This window comes from Siphateles boraxobius, unplaced genomic scaffold, assembly GCF_051911475.1.
Source record: "Siphateles boraxobius isolate OS27281-9 unplaced genomic scaffold, OSU_SipBor_1 111, whole genome shotgun sequence".
NCBI classification, from domain to species: Eukaryota; Metazoa; Chordata; class Actinopteri; order Cypriniformes; family Leuciscidae; genus Siphateles; species Siphateles boraxobius.
Window position 1 is genome coordinate 2,387,501 of NW_027508713.1, and position 19,345 is coordinate 2,406,845.

General features: G+C 40.3%; 2 protein-coding genes across 5 annotated transcripts in view; one reads left to right on the plus strand and one right to left on the minus strand.

Moving 5' to 3' along the window:
* col5a3b (collagen, type V, alpha 3b) overlaps window positions 1–766 on the minus strand; it is a 98,509-nt gene extending 97,743 nt beyond the window's left edge. For 2 of the 4 annotated variants that reach the window (XM_077197485.1, XM_077197486.1), the window contains exon 1: window positions 405–688. In XM_077197485.1, the coding sequence (XP_077053600.1) occupies window positions 405–486 (82 nt within the window). In that variant the 5' untranslated portion in view covers window positions 487–688. Of the gene's footprint in view, window positions 1–404 lie in introns of all 4 variants that reach the window. The other 2 variants (XM_077197487.1, XM_077197484.1) reach the window with 2 other exon arrangements.
* Window positions 767–3,713: 2,947 nt separating this feature from the next.
* On the plus strand, window positions 3,714–15,877 carry rdh8b (retinol dehydrogenase 8b). Its single transcript, XM_077198424.1, has 6 exons — window positions 3,714–3,910; window positions 6,625–6,786; window positions 8,199–8,378; window positions 8,552–8,645; window positions 13,059–13,242; window positions 13,683–15,877. Exons 1-6 carry the CDS (start codon window positions 3,775–3,777, stop codon window positions 13,908–13,910), a joined length of 984 nt encoding a protein of 327 aa, XP_077054539.1. The 5' UTR covers window positions 3,714–3,774; the 3' UTR covers window positions 13,911–15,877.
* Window positions 15,878–19,345: the final 3,468 nt, after the last annotated feature.

Below are 19,345 nucleotides of genomic sequence, written 5' to 3' on the forward strand. Positions count from 1 at the left end.
ATTTCAGTGACCAAATTAGTCAGATTAAGTTAATCAAAGTTTACCGATGGATAATTTGGGTTTTATCAGTACCGAGGGTAACATCAACAAAACATGACAGGAAGTCTGTTCATCATCACTTCATTAGCCTTTATCTTTAATTATCGCCACAATCTGAATATCGCCGCATATCAGAAACTCCTTTTATCGCGTGTCGACCAGAGACTGAGCCTCGACACTCACTGACAGAAACGATGATAATCCGCACTGATCGATCATTTGTCATCGATAATTCGTCACCATAAGTATTTTAGAGGTTGTGAAGAAAAGAAAAAACTTAACCAAACCCGTAACTATCACTTGAGGACCATCACTTTCATCTTCCACATGAACATGATCTCAGAAGACTGAAGAAGTGACTGTACCTGCTCGTGTCGCGTGCAGCAGAAGTAACACCAGCGAGAGTCCGGTCATCCGGGGATTACTCTTCATCATCTTCATCATCATCCCGTCAGCTGCACCGGACCGTCCGGTGCTCGCGAGGTGTGTGTGTGTGTGTGTGTGTCGCACCTGGCCTGAAGATCCCGACAAAATAGACCCGGAGGAGAACAATCCTGCAGGAACCTTCACACACCGACCAACAGACAGACTGCAGGAGTTTATCAGTACTGTCTCACCTCACCCGTCCATCTGTGTGTGTGTGTGTGTGTGTGTGTGTGTGCGCGTGCGTGCGTGTGTGTGTGTGTGTCAGTTCTGCCTAGAGGTTTTCAGTTCATGTTCAGGGCTCCCTCTGCGACCGTGGATTTAAAACATGATATCTTATAACTGAGTTAAAACTGTTGGATATGAATATATAAAACATTCATTCTCTCTTCACGATTGGATATGACGTTTGTTTTGTATTTGCCTTGTCTTTTACTGTAAATGTGTCACTAAATTTGTTGAAAAAATCTAAAGAGCCTAAATGTGACTTTTTCCTGACCTACAGAACAGAAGTGATGCTGTCTACGCGGATAAAACAGAAGATTAATTACATTCATAAAACATACACTTTTAAAAAAAATGTTTATACATCGAAAATACGTTTTTTCAGTCTGACATGATTTTCCATGACAATTAGTGCATTTCAACCCAAATCCCCATTATTCTACAGTAACAGTCTCATGTTCCTTGCTGTAATTTTTTTTTTAATTGCAATCATCATAAACTAAACTCAGTTCAACAAACACTATGATTTAAACATAAACGACGTTAACTTTTTTAAGTAACATCTTATTTTTACATTACATTCATGAATATTTTACAGGGACATTTTATGTAAAAATCTGCTTAATTGTCATGAAAATAGTTGCAATGCAAAAATCATAACAATATTATAATGTAACATTTAATGAAACTTTAGTCATGTCTGTTATTTGATTTTGGGATCACTTGACAGTTGGTGATCAGAGATATGCAGAGCTCATAATTAAGAAAATACCCATTTCACAGGCTTTAGTGAAACATACTATCTTTAACTCTCCAAACCGCACCACATGGGATCACCACCACCTCATACACACACACACACACACTCTCGCTCTCATAAACATGCTCGAACAAGATGTTGAGCTGGCCAACTAATATAATAAAATGTGCTCCGGCAGATTCCAAATTCCTGCTTGAACTGAGCCTACGGGCCCACACACACACACACACACACACACACACACACACACACACACACACACACACACACACACACACACACACACACACGTTGGTGGTGATGAATCGCTCTTTTGCAAACCTTTGACTGTTTTCTCCAAAAAATGCCAAAAGAGTGATTCTGTGAATGTGAGGGTCAAAGGTCAAACCCTGCAGCTGACCGCGACCTTGACCTCTGATAACTGAAATGAAGCAGAATACAGAGAGAGAGAGAGAGAGAAGCAGTTATTGGTGTGACTGAACGCTGCTATATCGTCCTGTATAAACCTTTATTCGAGGTTGAGTGACATCAGCGTGTCCCAGCAGTGCCTGTGATTCCAAGCGTAGTTTCACAAGTACCGCCTTCCTTCTTTCTTTCTTCTTTCTCATGTTTCGAAAGAGTTTGAAAGACAAATTATGATCTTAAAAACTCGCTCTTCAAATACAGTATATAAACATGAGCTCATACAGATTTGTCAAATCATTTCAGAAGGATTCTCTCATTTTACACTCATCATAAAAGGGTAGTTGTGTGTTGGTCTTTTCTCTATTGTTATGTATATCCCAGTGAAATATTATTTTAATCAAAATGTTGGTAAAAAATTATAAATATGAAAGGAGAGTTTTTCAAGGCGAGATCTGGAACAAGAACAAATGTGGGCGGGGCTTGGTTGTGTCTGTGGGGAATTGATTGGATGGTTGCGGTTTGCTATTGGCTGATCTCATGTGAGTGACAGGTTATAGCCCCGCCCTCGTCAGAGATGTTGCAAGAGGAAGTTATTCTGATTCAACATTATTAACACAATAATGATGTGCTCACATAAATCATTTACGATAAACACCGCAAAAATCCATTAAAAAACTGTTATACTATGTAATTATAAAAACATTATGTAAAAGCTTATTAGATACAGAGGCAGTACAGTAATTTGACCGCTGGGTGGCGCTAGAGACGCTCGGGTAGTTTGACATGATGTAAAATAGGACACATTTACATTTAATCATTTAGCAGACGCTTTTATCCAAAGCAACTTACAACTGAGGAGAGCAATAGAAGCAAAACGACCCGCAAGAGGACCAACTTTAAGAGCTGTAATCGCCTCAATTAGTCTAGCCCCCTTTTTATGCACATAAAAACATTATATTATACACATTACAATTATTAACATAGCTTAACATAGCAGTTAAACAACAACACCAGTGATGAGTATGCCCTCTCTGCGGCTCTAACGTGACCCTGGACCACAAAACCAGTCACAAGGGTCAATCTTTTTGAAATTGAGATTTATACATCATCTGAAAGCTGAATAAGATTTCCATTGATGTATGGTTTGTTAGGATAGGAGAATATTTGGCCGATATACAACTAGTTAAAAATCTGGGATCTTAGGGTTCAAAAAGATCGAAACATCAAGAAAATCATCTAATCTTCGCGATTGTGCTGCACTCACTCACCAAAGTAAATGTTTTATATATTTCCGGTGGGAAATTTACGAAATATCTTCATGCAACATGATCTTTACTTAATATCCTAATGATTTGGGGCATAAAAGAAAAATCGATAATTTTGACCCATACAATGTGTTGTTGGGTTTTGCCACAATTAAATCTCGCATGGAGTGAGTGCTGGTTGAGGAACTCATCTGACACTCATTTAATGCATGTTCACTCTTCCAGTCTGCTACCTTTCTACAGTGTTTCTGTGTGCACGTTGCGTTCACGCGCATGACATAGCGTTCCAAAAGCGCAGCGCTCAAGTTAAAATAAGTTCAACTCAAACGCGCCTCGAGATCTTGCGTGTCACCGGCACTATCTCCTGAGTGAGTATCATAAGGTAAGATGCAGATGTGTGTGCCCCCCCCTGATCAAATATGCTCCCGCTTGGCTATCCAGGATCCAGGGTCACAAATATGTTTGCTTCAGTAAAGTGTAGATATAAAGTGTTTATAAGTATAATACATAATACATACATTACATAATACATATAATATAAGTTTATAAGCATGAGTGTGGCTTATAAAAAGGCGACCTCCTTCGGACTGTGAGCTGACACAATCTCGCGCGTTCCCGTGACTGCGCGCGCTCGCGTTCTCCTGCACTGCTGATCTTATGATATCTTCTGATCTCTATGCGGAAACCATGGCAACGGAGGGCCAGAAAGTGGTGCTGATCACCGGCTGCTCGTCCGGGATCGGGATGGGCATCGCCGTGCTGCTCGCGAGAGACGAGAACAAGCGATACCACGGTAAGAACCGGACCGGACCGGACCGAACCGAACAGATTTTAAATTTGCACAACTGATAGAACAGCCCACTAGAATAACATCTCGTTATGTATCGTTTAAAAGTAAACCTGAAATAATTTTGACAGGGCTGTCTGATCATAATGTAGTTTTCTATCCATGAAATCTTTAAAAACACCTTTAAATTCATTAAAAACCACTGCTTATCATGATATAGTCGCTAAAATCAGCAACAAAATCTTGAACAGCTTAGACAGAGATTGATTGGATTGAAGTGTGGATATAGAGAGAGGTTGTGTGATTATAGGGTAAAAGTTAAAGTGTTTGAGTTGTTCTTTATAAGGGGACGATTAATAAAAATAAAAGGGAATATGCTAATGGAGGAAGGATGGAGATCAGCTCCTTAAAAAAAGCATTGAATTCTGGTCTTATTACGGATCAATAGATATATTTCTATGAGGAATAAGTAATACAGACTTTACAAAAGGCCAGAGCCAGTTTTAGTAAATGGACATTATTAAGGCGTCAAAAGGGGATGGGGAAAAAAATCTGGCAAACAATTAATAAATTAGTTGGAAAAGTTAGTTTTAAACTTAAAAATTAACAATATTTTAGTAAAGGATTCATTAACTATAGCTACTAATTTTAATACACATTTTATTAATTCAGCTGATGATTTAACCCAGCATTTCACCTTAAAAGATATTACTTATAGACCTATTAAGAACTACGAGCTATTTTTCAGGTAGAGGAAGAAACTGAATTAGAAGTAGCTAATATTATCGATGCATTAAAAAGCTCTAAACCATCAGATGCTCTTTTATCTAAACTAAATATCTAAGATAAAATCATATCTTTTAAATAGGAAACAGTGTGTGTGTGTGTGTGTGTGTGTGTGTGTGTGTGTGTGTGTGTGTGTGTGTGTGTGTATTAATGGTTCTTCTAAGTCTTCTTACCTTGCTATCCTCCAGGGGGTTCCACAAGGCTCCGTCTTGGGACCGATTTTATTTTCACTTTATATTAATAATTGTAAATATTCAATTTACATAATATATTGTAAATGTTCAGATGATGTAGTCATTTTTACCCATGCTAATAACTTTGAAAAATCTTTGAATTCTGCTGTGACCTACATTCAGGATTTGCTTACCAGAACAGGTTTACTGTTGAACACACAAAAAACTGTGTGTATAATGTTTTGCAAAACAGTTAGTAGAGATGACAGATTCAATTGTATTCCTGAAAGGGGAGGAGCTTGAAATAGTTAAAGAGTTTACGCATCTTGGGGTTACTTTGGATTCTACTATAACTTTTACAAGTCTAATATTGTAAAATTTAATTGAAATAATTTAGGTACATTCGGCCATTTTTTTCTGTATTTGTATATATTTAGGATTTTTTTTAAAAATGTATATATAAAATATTTATATATAATCTAAATTATGCATAAAATATACAGTATGTACATGCATATATTTCTTAAAATACAGTACAATAACAATACAGATACAGAAATAAAATGCAAGAATGTGAGTTTGAATGATATCAAATGATTTTATTGTAAACTATTAAAAATCACTTTTTTAAATTGAAATAAAGCTAAAACAACATATACATAATGTACAAAAAACTTAAAACACTTAAATGAAAATGAGAACTAAAAATAACTAAAATATGCTTATGTGCGATGATGAAAATAAATGAAAACTTAGAAATATATATATATATATAAAAAAAGAAATGAAAATAATGAAAATTACAAAAACAAACTCACTAAAAGTTAAACTAAAAATGAAATGAAAACTGAAAATATAAAATTAAAATTAAATTAAAAAATAATAACAAGATAGTGTGTGTGTGTGGTTGTATGTGTGTGGTTGTTTGTGTGTGTGCGTGTGTGTGTAAGTGTGTGACTATATTAAAGAGCATGTGTGTGCAAGGAAGCGGTTCATAATCAGTGTGTGTGTGTGTGTGTGTGTGTGTGTTTGTGTGTGTGTGTGTGTTTGTGTGTGTGTTTGTGTGTGTACTGATCTGGCTTCTATCCCTGATTAGCCTTTAGTGCTTTAATGGCTTGACAGTCCTGATCTCTGGTGTTTTCAGTCTTTACACAGATATTCTTCATTTCCTAACCCCCTACACACACACACACACACACGCACGCACACGCACGCGCACGCACGCACGCACGCACGCACGCACGCACACACACACACACACACACACACTCTCTCCCCCCCACACACACACACTCTCTCTCGCTCTCTCTCACACACACACACACACACACACACACACACAGAGACACACACACACACACACACACACACACACACACACACACACACTCCCCCCCCACACACTCTCTCCCCCCCACACACCCCCCACACACACACTCTCTCTCTCACGCTCTCACTCTCTCTCTCACACACACACACACACACACACACACACACACACACACACACACACACACACACACACACACACACACACACACACACACACACACACACACACACACAGGCAACTTACACCATGAGATTGGTGTCATTATGAGCTTTATGAATCACCAGTGACAGATGGATATGAGCTGTGTGTCTAAATCTCTTCAGTCATCATTGGATGTTGAACTCATTCACTCGTGTTATGTTCATGTGTGTGTGAATGTGTGTGTGTTCAGTAACCAGTCCTCTCTCTCTCTCTCTGTGTGTGTTCAGTCATAGCTACGATGCGGGATCTGAAGCGGAAGGATAAGTTGGTTGAAGAGGCTGGAGACGCGTACGGACAAACTCTGTCTCTGCTCACACTGGACGTCTGCAGTGATGAATCAGTCAAACAGTGTGTCGACAGCGTCAAAGATCGACATATAGACATACTGAGTGAGTTCACACACACACACACACACACACACACACACACACACACACTGAACCTCATCTCGAGTGGATTGTCTTCATCCGTGCTTAGGTTTACATGACAGATTTAGACTAAGCAGATAATATTAGCCTACAGGTCCACAGTTAATCTGAGCATCAGTTTCTATTTCCAACCTTGAGCTTCATCCAGTGTTTATCCGTCTGAAACACAGTCACACATGACACTGTCATTAGAGAACAGTAATGAATCCTGAATCATCAGTGAACTGATTCGTGAATCTGTGTGTAGCTTGCAGGATATCTGTGAGAAATACCGCTGAAAGAGAACAAGTCAAATAGAGTAAATAAAGGGATTAAACATCAATCAAGTAATTAAGAAGAATGATATGACAATGACAAAGCAATCTAAAGGCCTGTTCACACCAAGATTCATTTTTTCTGCAATAAACATTTTAATTTGAATGAATGCCAGTTAGTGAATCTGTTTAGACTGACGTAAACTTCATATTCTGTCAGTACGACATTATTTATTTATAGCAAAGACAAAACAGCACTGCATTTAAAAAGGACAAAAGAGGAAAAAACTAAAACAGGACATCCGTAAAAGAAACCTCAATCAGTAAGAAAGATAATATTATATTCTTTAATAAATCTGTTATTATTATTACTTATAAGTTAGAGATTTCAATTTCAGCGAGAAAGACATCTAATCTTGGCAAAGTATTGAGAAATGTAGTCTTATCAATAAAACATTTGCAATGCAAAAAAAAGACATGAATAGTAAGTTCAACAGCATGGTCACTGTCATAAAAATAAAGAAATATATCTTTCTGAGATAAAAAGTGTCATTTTATAAAGGTAGATAGAAAACAACTTAAATTCTCCTCAAGGGAAAGAATCTAATATATATATATAAAAAAAGAGATAATAATTGAGTATATCAGCATCTTGATAATGAAACAGCAGATATTATACTGCTGTACTGTATTTCTGCTTTTCCATAAGCGCCACCTACTGTCAAATAGTGAAATTGTATTTTCATTCATCTTTCGTTAGTTTAAACAGAGAAATCATTCAAAACTTGTGTCAGCCACGGAATAAAAACAAGGCAATTGCGATTTTTTATCTCACAATTCTGACTTTCTTTCCCCGCAATTGCGAGTTTATATTACTGTATTTCTACACAAGTGTGACTTTTTTCCTCATAATTCTGAGTTAAGACATGAATTCAGAATTACGCGGAAAAAAGTCGCAGTTGCCTTTTTAAATGTTTTAATCTGTAGCAGAAACAAGCTTCCATATAAATCGCATGCAAAAAGTCAGAAGGAAATGTCATGCCGAATATTGGTGTTGGTGTGAACAGGCCATAAATCCGCTGACACGAGCAGTGAAGCGCCTGTGGTCCGTGTGTGCAGTCAGTAACGCTGGCGTCGGTCTGGTGGGGCCGGTGGAGGGGCTCAGTATGGACGACATGACGAAGGTGTTCGAGACCAATTTCTACGGTGCGGTTCGCATGATTAAAGAGGTCATGCCCGACATGAAGAGGAGACGCTCTGGACACATCGTCGTCATCAGCAGCGTGATGGGCCTGCAGGGTAAACACTGGCTGTTTATTCACTTCACTGTATTCATTTGCATTTCTTGCGATTAAGGGTTCTTTCTTAGGTACTTCCTCTACTTGAGGATTAGTGTACAGAACATTCACATCTCAAAAGTTATGAAACCGTGGTAAGAGACGTACCTCAGTGTGGTGTGCTGCTCTTCACAGGTGTGGCGTTTAATGACGTCTACTCCGCGTCAAAGTTCGCCATCGAGGGGTTCTGTGAGAGTCTGGCCGTCCAGCTCCTCAAGTTTAACGTCACGTGAGTTTCACTGCACTCTCAACACCAGCGTTTGCTGTTAAGCTCAATTCAACACTTCTGCATTTCATCTTCTCGTTTACACTTCCCGTCGTTTGATTTTCAGTATTTAACACTCTTTGGCTCTTTAGATCAGTGATCAAGCACCATGAACATTAGTGGTGTTGTGTGAGAGGTCCCTCTGGTGGTGTGGAGAGGCTGTTACGGGTACAAACCAAATAAAGATCACAGATCAGGAACTAAGAGAAGATCTAGAGTAGTGGTTCTCCAGCAGCGGGCCACAAGATTACTTAAAATGGCTTGAAACGAGTAACAACAAAGCATTAAAATTAGCTGAAGCAACTAGAAACTAAGATATAAGCTGACCAACATTAAAATTTTTCCATCAAATAAATGAAATTGAAGAGCCAGGTTTCCCATGCAAATTCATATTTACAACAAGGATTCATAAAAATAATGTCATAAAAATAATGAATTATGTCAAGCTCTATAATCTAAACACAAATGACATGGAAAAATCATGAAAATTCATTAGTCATAAAGAGTGTAATCCCTGATGAATTAATTACTTGTAATTATTTATTTTTACATTGCCACTCAATGTCTTCACCTTCACAGAGTTGAGAACCGCTGTTCTAGAGAATCGTCTTCAGGGCAGCGTTCTAGATCCTTGCAGTTTTCTTTTTGATTAGTCTTGTGTTACGTTTATTATTAGCGTGTATATATAGCCAATGGGGGCTTCTCATTTCTTATTTGTGCATCCTCGCTTCCTTTCCTCGCGTCTCAGCTCCTCCCCCTGTAGGATGCGAGGGAAGGCTGCGAGGAAAGAAAATGAGGACGGAGGAATCGAATGAAAGCTTTTTTACTTTGGAATACTTGATCACTCGAGCGTCACTTCACAGCGTCATCGGCAGCGCTCAAAGGATCTGCCCTTATGTTGTTGAAGTTTGGTTATTTAAGAAATTCATAATAAATAATAATAAAGCAAGATACCCTGTTGAAATATGTGTGATGTTTGGTTTATTTAAACTGCAAAGGTAAAGTATAAATTAAAACGATTGTGATCGATGTGAAGGGGGAGGAGAATTTACGTGCGTCACGTTTAGTGGATAAAACACTTCCGCGTAGGATACACCTGTGTTTCCCCGCTCATGACTCCTCAGGAAGCTCCTCACTCCTCGATCCTCGAATCCTCCCGGTGCAATTAGAGAATTGAGATGTCCTTCAAGATGGCTGAGCTCGATCGGTTTCCGGGTCATAGGATGGAGGACGGAGGAGCGAGGAGACGAGGAGGGATATTGAGAAGCACCCCTTTTGTTTCCTTTTTTCCTTGTCAGTCAATGTTTGCTGCATTTTGTTGCATAAATCACGTGGTATTGTCATTTCGATACAAGCATCGGTACAGTGTGTGATACAATAATGCTTTTAAAACTGCGTCGGGACATCGGAGCCCCAGTGTCAACCATCCAATCACTATTCAACTCATCCTTCTGCACCAGGGCGAGCGCTCCCTCGAGGACCACAGCCTTGAGCTTTTGGACCTGGTCTGCTCACTTTCTGAACAGTTCCCTCTTTTCCTTTTACCGTTCTGGATTCAATTAAACTTTAAGATGACAACTTTCCTGTTTTGGTCCTCAAGTGACATTTTGTGGAGTGAGCACTTTGACTGGGGAGGTGGAGGAAGACCCTTCCCCTAAAACATTTTTCGGGGGGTTATGTACCTCAAGCTCTGTTGGCCTTGGAGCTTGGCCCACCATGGGTCTCAGCATTCCCTAGCACTTCTCCTGAGGTAACGGCGTCCACCACGGCCAAAGAGCTCGACTCTAAACCTTTGGCACCCTCTGACGGCATTGTCATGGCCATGGAGGCCGACTCCGAACTCCCTGTGCCCCCTCTCAGCTCCGCTATAGCCACAAAGGCCAAGGAGGTTTGTGTGATTTGCCTCTGCTCTGCCATGGTCTCCAGCTCCGTCGGCTCCTCCATCGTGGTCTCCAGTGTAAGAAAAAATGATGCGGATGTTAAAGATGTCAAATATTAAGTTTATTACAGCACAGCAGTGGCAAAGTACACAAAGAACCTTGTGTTCATCGGGTTCAGAATGAACCAAGAACATCCTAATCTCAAACTTTTTATCCTGTTACAGTTTACCAGGACTCATCACTAAATTTTAATAAACAGATTGGTGCTGTTTTTAAAGGTATCTTTTTTTTAACCTGAGATCAATTGCTAAAGTAAAGCATTTCTATCCAGTAAGGATTTGGAAATTGTGGTTCACTCTTTTATCTCATCAAAGATTAACTATTGCAATTCTTTATATATTGCTCTCCCTCAGACTATTTTAGTCCGCTTACAGTTAGTGCAAAATGCAGCAGCAAGGCTTTTAACGGGGGTGAGAAAGAGAGACCATATCACCCCTGTACTGCAATCCTTACATTGGCTTCCTGTTAAATTCAGGATTGATTTTTAAAGTTCCCTTGTTTGTCTACAAGGCCCTATCAGGCCTTGCCCCCCAGTACATCAGTGATCTTATTATTCCCTACTCTCCTTCTAGAGTTCTCAAGTCCTCAGATCAACGGCTTTTAAAGGTCACTCGTTGTCATTTAAAATCAAAAGGAGATCGTACTTTTTCTGTGGTAGGTCCCAAACTCTGGAATAGTGGTCAGCTCCATCAATTGCCACTTTTAAGTCTTATTTTAAAACGTATTTATTTTCTTTAGCTTTTGAATAAGTTCTGTTTGTTTTGTTGTATGATTTTGATGTCATAATTTTTTTAAAGTTTTGGGGCACGTTTGAAAATGTGCTATATAAATAAAGTTGCTTGCTTAAATATACTTTGGAGTGTAATCTGGGTCAAGGCAGACTACAATTTCTTACACCAGCTCCGTCGGCACCACCGTGGGAGTCTCCAGCTCTGTTGGCTCCTCTGTAGTGGTTCCCAGCTCCGTCGGCACCACCGTGGGAGTCTCCAGCTCCGTTGGCTCCTCTGTAATGGTCCCCAGCTCCGTCGGCACCACCCTGGGAGTCTCCAGCTCCGTTGGCTCCTCTGTAGTGGTCCCCAGCTCCGCCGGTTCCTTAGTGCTGGTCTCCAGCTCCGTTGGCTCCTCTGTAGTGGTAACCAGCTCCGTCGGCACCACCCTGGGAGTCTCCAGCTCCGTTGGCTCCTCTGTAGTGGTCCCCAGCTCCGTCGGCACCACTGTGGGAGTCTCCAGCTCCGTTGGCTCCTCTGTAGGGGTCCCCAGCTCCGTCGGCACCACCATGGGAGTCTCCAGCTCCGTTGGCTCCTCTGTAGTGGTCCCCAGCTCCGCCGGTTCCTTAGTGCTGGTCTCCAGCTCCGTTGGCTCCTCTGTAGTGGTCCCCAGCTCCGTCGGCACCACCGTGGGAGTCTCCAGCTCCGTTGGCTCCTCTGTAGTGGTCCCCAGCTCCGTCGGCACCACCATGGGAGTCTTCAGCTCCGTTGGCTCCTCTGTAGTGGTCCCCAGCTCCACCGGTTCCTTAGTGCTGGTCTCCAGCTCCGTTGGCTCCTCTGTAGTGGTCCCCAACTCCGTCGGCACCACCGTGGGAGTCTCCAGCTCCGTTGGCTCCTCTGTAGTGGTCCCCAGCTCCGTCGGCACCACTGTGAGAGTCTCCAGCTCCGTTGGCTCCTCTGTAGTGGTCCCCAGCTCCACCGGTTCCTTAGTGCTGGTCTCCAACTCCGTTGGCTCCTCTGTAGTGGTTCCCAGCTCCGTCGGTTCCTTAGTGCTGGTCTCCAGCTCCGTTGGCTCCTCTGTAGTGGTCCCCAGCTCCGTCGGCACCACCGTGGGAGTCTCCAGCTCCGTTGGCTCCTCTGTAGTGGTCCCCAGCTCCACCGGTTCCTTAGTGCTGGTCTCCAGCTCAGTTGGTCTCCAGCTCCACCCCGATCCCCTGCTACGCCTCAGTCTCCAGACCCACTTGCCCCTTACAGGCCTGGTCCTACAGTAACATCCCTTCCCCTGGTCTGCCTCCGCTCCACCTCCCACCTGGGCTTTAGTAGTTTTTTTTTTGTTTGGACTGTCATGGAGAGTCTGAAAGTCGCTCAACTACTTTGTAGTTCTTTGTAGTTTTCTTGTTGATTATACTTGATTATTCCCAGGTGTGTTTTATTATCTTGTTACCCCATGTGTTAATATAGCCCTTGTGTTTCTCTTGTTCCTTTTCAGTTTATGTTTTCTGTAAGTTGTAGACAGTGTGTGTCCCTGCTCTTTGGTTCATGTTTTTTGGGTTTCCTGGTTAAATTATGTTTGTTTGTTTGTTTGTTTGTTTAATAGTACCCCTGCACCTAGATCTCTGCCTGCCATCTCTTTAGCTCCTGCTTCATTACAGATCTGAGTTGATGTCTCTTTCTCTGGATGGAGGTTTGTGTATTTGATTTCCCATCTTTCTTTTCTGTCTGTCTGTCAGTATGTCAATGATCGAGCCCGGGCCCGTACACACCGAGTTTGAGATGAGGATGATCGAAGACGTTTCTAAGAAAGAGTTCCCCGGAACTGATGCCGAGACACTCCACCACTTTAGGACCTGCTACCTGACCGGTGCAGTCAACATCTTCCAAGGCCTGGGCCAAACGCCCAAGGACATAGCCAAGGTCAGAACACATGTGAATTAAGGCCTGTTCACAAAGACAATAATTATAATGATAACTATAACCATAATCTTTTAATAATTGCTCTTATTCTATAAGAGAATAGTGAAGTCCACGGCACAACTATAACAGTAATGATAGAGGAATGATATTGTTGGAATCACTCTTGGAACGATTTCCAGCAAATGAACGATTAAAACATTGACAGCCAATCACAATAAATTCTGCTTTAAAGAGCTTGACCATTTAAAGCAGCAGATGATTTAAAAAAAGTGTACAGATTAAACAGAACATTTTCCTCAACTATAAGTTATTGTTACAGTTATAATATAGTTATTGGTCTTGGTGTGAACTTTAATAAAAGAACAATGCCGTCACATGAGCTCTCTTTAATGAGGTACTGAAGATTTAAATGAAAGTACTCACTCTCTCTGTTTTTGAAGGTCACTAAGAAGGTGATCGAGTCGCCTCATCCTCCGTTCCGTAACCTGACGAATCCTCTGTACACTCCAATCGTGGCACTGAAGTATGCGGACGACACCGGCAGCCTGTCTGTTCACACCTTCTATCACATGCTGTATAACCTGGGAGGAGTTATGAATGTTAGCGTGAGCTTAATGAAGTGCCTGAGCTGTGGATGGTTACGGAGACGAACCATCTCACCAATCTAACACACACATCTCCTGTGGATACTTACAAAGATCAATCGTTAACAGATGCACACAAACATGCAGTATCGTACCCTTGTGTGAACACTGTGCTTCTCTTTACAGCTGTGTTTCGTTTCTGGACTGTATCTAGATATTTTAACCAGACTACACCTTAATGCTGCGTTCACACCAATCACGAATAGTGTCTGGCGCGAATGATTACCATGTTAAGTCAATGTGAAGATGCGTTTACGCGCGCCTGGAGGTCCTGCGCCGCGAATAAGGTGTTTAGCGCGGCTCGGTGGATGCGAATTAACCTCATTTGAGCATCCAGTTCGCGCAAATGACGCAAATTCAGCATCTGCCGCGTTACACGCAAGTGATTTTATTTGGTGCACTTTGTGCATTCACACGTTTGACATGAATTCGCGTCTGACACCCGAGTTGAAAAATCTGAACTTTGGCATTAGTTCGCGCCACGTTAACCAATCAGGAGCCTGCTTGCTGTTGTCACGTGGTGAAGTGATGTGATAAATAGGGGTTTTTCAGTTTATAATGTTATTTTATATGTTTGGCCTCAATAAATTATTTTGTAATATGACTAAATGCCTGGTGTGGTTCTAATGCACAACAAAGCAAACATTTTATCACATAAAAACTTGATTTCAATATATGAGACATATTCATTTTTTATATTGAATGCTATTTATTGCATATCTAATGTAGATTATGTGAAAAAATATTATTCTAATGTAAAGACAACAAACATACTTTAGTGCAAGAACATAGTTCGTGTCTGGACAGTGTTGTGTGAGGAAAAAAAAATCACTGGACAGGTTAATCACTTTTGGAGGCTGGCTGCATTTATCTAGCCTGGCAAGCCAGACCCACATCAAGATGTTAGGTCTGGGAACTCACCATTGGCAGGGCTCAATCCGAGGGGCGGGATAAACGGTTGTCTTTCAAATTCCCTCTGCATGCAATAGGATAGCGCTACAACCAACCAGAGCAACGGACGGCTGTGGCTGAGTGAGTCCCATGCGTTTTCCCACCAGCGGAGCTAGTTGATAAATTAAACTTTTGCTGTATCCGTTCGGCAAAACTATGAACACATCTACCTATTTTAAGAATGACTTAAGTGCCGTTCTTTGTTCTTTTCTCAAAAAAAGCTTAACTCCAAGTCCTCCAGACTTCAAAAGATTCGATTCGAAAGACCGCTGTTCGCCAGCAGCAACAGCATCTTCTTTGTTTTCAAGTAATAGGGAATTCACCCGGAACCGTCACAACTCTGCCGTCATTATGTTAAGCCCGCCCACCGACTCGATACACGATGTGATTAGCCTGACTAGAGTTTGGTTTTCCCAAAGTTCGAAAGTCAACGGAAAGTTGCTCGACTACACTGGCTGCAAAATAAATGTTGCTGCCGCAAGGGTGCGTCTAGATTTCTAGGCTACCATTTATCATCAAAACAAAAATAAATGACAGATTAGGTGTGTGAGGGCGAGGGTGATCCTCGCTCTGATGCGGGACAACAGGTCGTCAAACTGGGCGCGGGACAGGCGGAAGTATGCCGTCATCCAGGCGCAGCTCCTGGAGCAAATGGTGAAACTCGCCACACTGGGCACGCCTCCGGAGGGTCTGGTGGACAGAAGTACGGCGACGATGAGCCCTACACCGCTGTCCTGCACTCCAGAGCAAATACAGAGCGGTGACTCTCGATGAATGCTCGATCAACATCAGCCAACTTGCAACAGAAAACCGCCTAGCACTGGCCCCTCCCACAAGAAGCAGATTTCGCCTCAGACGCGAGTCAATTTCGCTTCAAACTTTTGTTTTTTACGCGCGTCCTATTTGCTCTGGACGCGCGAGTGGATTCAAAATGTTCAAGCATCCAACTAGACGCGATAGATGCGAATTTGACTCTATTCGCGTTGGTGTGAACGCAGCATTAGGGTCAATTGATAAACTCTAAATAATTAAAAACACACTCTCTCTAACTCAAGCACACTTAAACAGGTGATGTGTTTTTAACTCTGAAATCTTTATTTTTGTCTTTATACAGATTCCAGTCTAGAGAAGTAGGCTAAACCTTTTAGAGTAACTCACATGAGCTGTTAAGATTTCATTTTATAGTTTAAGATAGTATATAAAGCACTATTTTAGCGTATATTTTTGAGGAGATGAAACTAGGTTAGTGGGACAGGGGGCAGATAGTAAAGTCAACCTAATAAAGGATAAAACAGCATCATTTCAGAAGAAGATGTTGTAGTGATGAAGGCAGCAGATTGAGCTCTGAAGCTCCTGAAAGACTGGAGTTACACCGTGATCATCTGTGTTTAACAGCGATACTGTGAGTGTGTGTACCGGCGCTGATCTGCACAATTCATTTAGTGAATCGCTGCTAAATCTCTCAGTGTGTGGAAAAATAAAGAACACTATCAGATGTGATTTATTTTCAGTGAATTTAACCTCCGTGTTTGCTGATCCTTCATCACATCCATGATTATTCATACTGTCATCAGTTCACATCAATGATTCATAAACCACTTCATGTTTAAATTAATCACAAATGTTATTTTATTATTTAATTTGATGATCAGTTTAAAATATAAAAATTTAGAGCAAACTTATTAATCTTTTAAAATTCAGAACTAGGAATGTGCCTGAAGCCGAATACCTTATTCGGAAAAGAACGGATAATGGCTTCAAAACAAATAACAAATTCTACTGAATAATAGGAAAAATACGCAGACACATCCACGTGAACCAGAGTATCATAGCACGATATTATACATTAACCCCTAGAATCACGATGCCATAGTGTGTCTAAAGTGAATGGGTGTGAATCAATTAGCAACTTGCTGTCTCCGCATGACTCTCAGAAATCAGAGCTTTGTCAAGAATAATATTAACTAAAATATTAAATCATACACATTTTCTACTATTTGATATGTCTATTTAAATGTTTTAAACCTTGTACATTGAGTGAATGAGTGTAAACTCTGTGAATGAAATGACCTGAACTCGGGTCTCCTGAAGCGCAAGTGCGTATATTGAAACAGTCTATGAATCTATCGGCTCTCTGACAATTAAAAGATATATTAAGAAATGTAGTAATTATGATAAAAAAATAATTATTTGATGAGGTGTACGAAACTATGAAGGGAACAGAACTACATTTAAAACTAGCTTTTTAAATTGAACATTCTTTCAGACAAACCCCCACCTACGTCTGTTTTTATCTGAATACAGATATAGAAATCAAATAATTTTTAGATTGGTACAGATACAGATATTTACGGAAGCGTATTGCATTCACTTGAGGAAAAAAATCGACTCTGTTTTTCTGAATTAACGAGTTAATTATGACAGAATTACGAGATAATTTTTCATGAAAAACAGGTTTTGCTCTGTTTTTCTATGTTAATATCTCAAAATTATGGGATAATTTTTTCTTGAAATAAAATGTATTTGTTCGGTTTTCCTGAATTATTGAGTTAATTATCTCAGAATTATGAGATCATTTTTCATGAAAAAAATATTTTGTTCTGTTTTTCTGAATTAATGAGATCCCTCGAAATCCTGCAGGAGCTCTATTTTAGCATGGAAGTAAACATGTCCCGCCTTTCAATTTTAATCCGGTTTTATTTTACTTTGGGTTTGAGACATTGGGAGTTTTTGGTGGTGGAAAAAAAAATTAGGATGGGATAAACATTTTTTTTTCAAATCTTTTGCGTTCCCTCGCAAAGATATTTAGGTTCCCACGCAAACCCTGTTGTGAGCTCGGACAGACACTTCATGTTTAATGCCCCGCTGGCAGTGTTTCAGAGATCCGTACGTTAATGGAGTTTTTCATAGTGTTTGAACTTGGACTCAAATATAAAGAAATGCGGTCAGTGCTTAACTCAAGGAGTTCAGTGAAGTTGCTAATATATTCACATAGGCTATTCGAACTTCCCGGATCAATATTCCTGAGCTAAACGTTGTTAAAACACAAACGACACCTCTTTACAATCACAGTAACCTAGACAACGAGCTCCGTAGGGATCTCATTAATTCAGAAAAACAGAACAAAATATTTTTTTCATGAAAAATTATCTCGTAATTCTGAGATAATTAACACAATAATTCAGAAAAACAGAGCAAATACATCTTATTTCAAGAAAAAATTATCTCATCATTTTGAGATAATTAGGCCTTAGTCATTAGAAAAACAGAGCAAAACAATTTTTTCCATGAAAAATTTAGAACAGTGTGGCTATCTAGATTCTAAGTTCTTTTGGATGGCAATGAACATTAAAAATGAAATCATAATTTAATTACAGTATGTCAAAGTGTCATGTTCCAAAAAAAGATTTGATGACTGTGTGCATGTGAATGTATAAAAGAGGATTTACACGTGTGTGTGTGTTTGCCCATGCTGTTATTGGAGACAGAGACACTGAGGAATCAGGAGAAACCATGAGAAAAAATTATACGCACCCCATGGAAGAATTTGCACAAAAATCTAAAACTAGACAAATATGTGTCTATTGGTGAATGTAAATGTATTATAAAGAGAGTGATTGTTTTTGTTAAAAGGATGATGTAGGCTATATTTCTGTTACTTGTTGTAGCCTATTCGTAAATGTTATCTTACTGTGTATGGCTGCTACCTTGGCCAGGTCTCTCTTGTAAAACAGATTTTAATCTCAATGAGACTTATTGGTAAAATGAAGGTAAATTAATAATAAGAATAATACGAGATGACTTTTAGAGGACTATACCGATATTATCGTGAGGTGTGACGTGTGACAGTTCAGTGGTCTCTGAAATCAACAGTGTATACTCATTTATTAAGTTTAAGCAATCTCTATTAGCCTACATATTACCTACAGCATCGGTTCCCAGCAGGGGGGTCGCGCTCCACAAGGGGGCGTCAGCGAGCTCTTTAGGGGGTCGCGGCATATTTGAGACTCCTCCCCGTGGATCTCATGTACTGCATTGAGGTGCTAATGGAGAATTTTGAAAAGTGTTGAACAGTGAGCATTAAAGCAGCAGCAATTCATAACTTTTTTTGTGTTCAAAATTTACTAAATTTATATAATGAGCGAGTACATCATGAATCCATTTTCATCCTGAGTCACTATGGTACACATAATACGTGTTTATATTGGGACTATTTTACACTGGTTCGGATCGCACCGCTGCGGTGTAACCCAGTGACTCGTCACAGACATAAACAGAGAAGAAGCTCCGGCTACAATGTTCTTCCGCAAAACGCATTATTCTGTTAATAAACGCATGTTTATTAATCGCTAGAGCGCCAAACGATCATATTACATTAGCTAATTTTATTCACGATCACCTGGCTGACCAAAAAAATGTGTTTTCAACGAGGTCCCAGACACCAGTCATTTTGTAATAGGCTATATTAATAAGTTTTTTCCTGCACACAGTGTGAATACCGATATTTT

What these genes read in the sequence shown, in the direction of transcription:
- rdh8b (XM_077198424.1), top strand. Translation starts at nt 3,775, where the DNA reads ATGATATCTTCTGATCTCTATGCGGAAACCATGGCAACGGAGGGCCAG. An exon ending in CGAGAACAAGCGATACCACG is followed by an intron (nt 3,911 to 6,624) that starts GTAAGAACCGGA and finishes GTGTGTGTTCAG; the next exon opens with TCATAGCTACGATGCGGGAT. An exon ending in CGCCCAAGGACATAGCCAAG is followed by an intron (nt 13,243 to 13,682) that starts GTCAGAACACAT and finishes CTGTTTTTGAAG; the next exon opens with GTCACTAAGAAGGTGATCGA.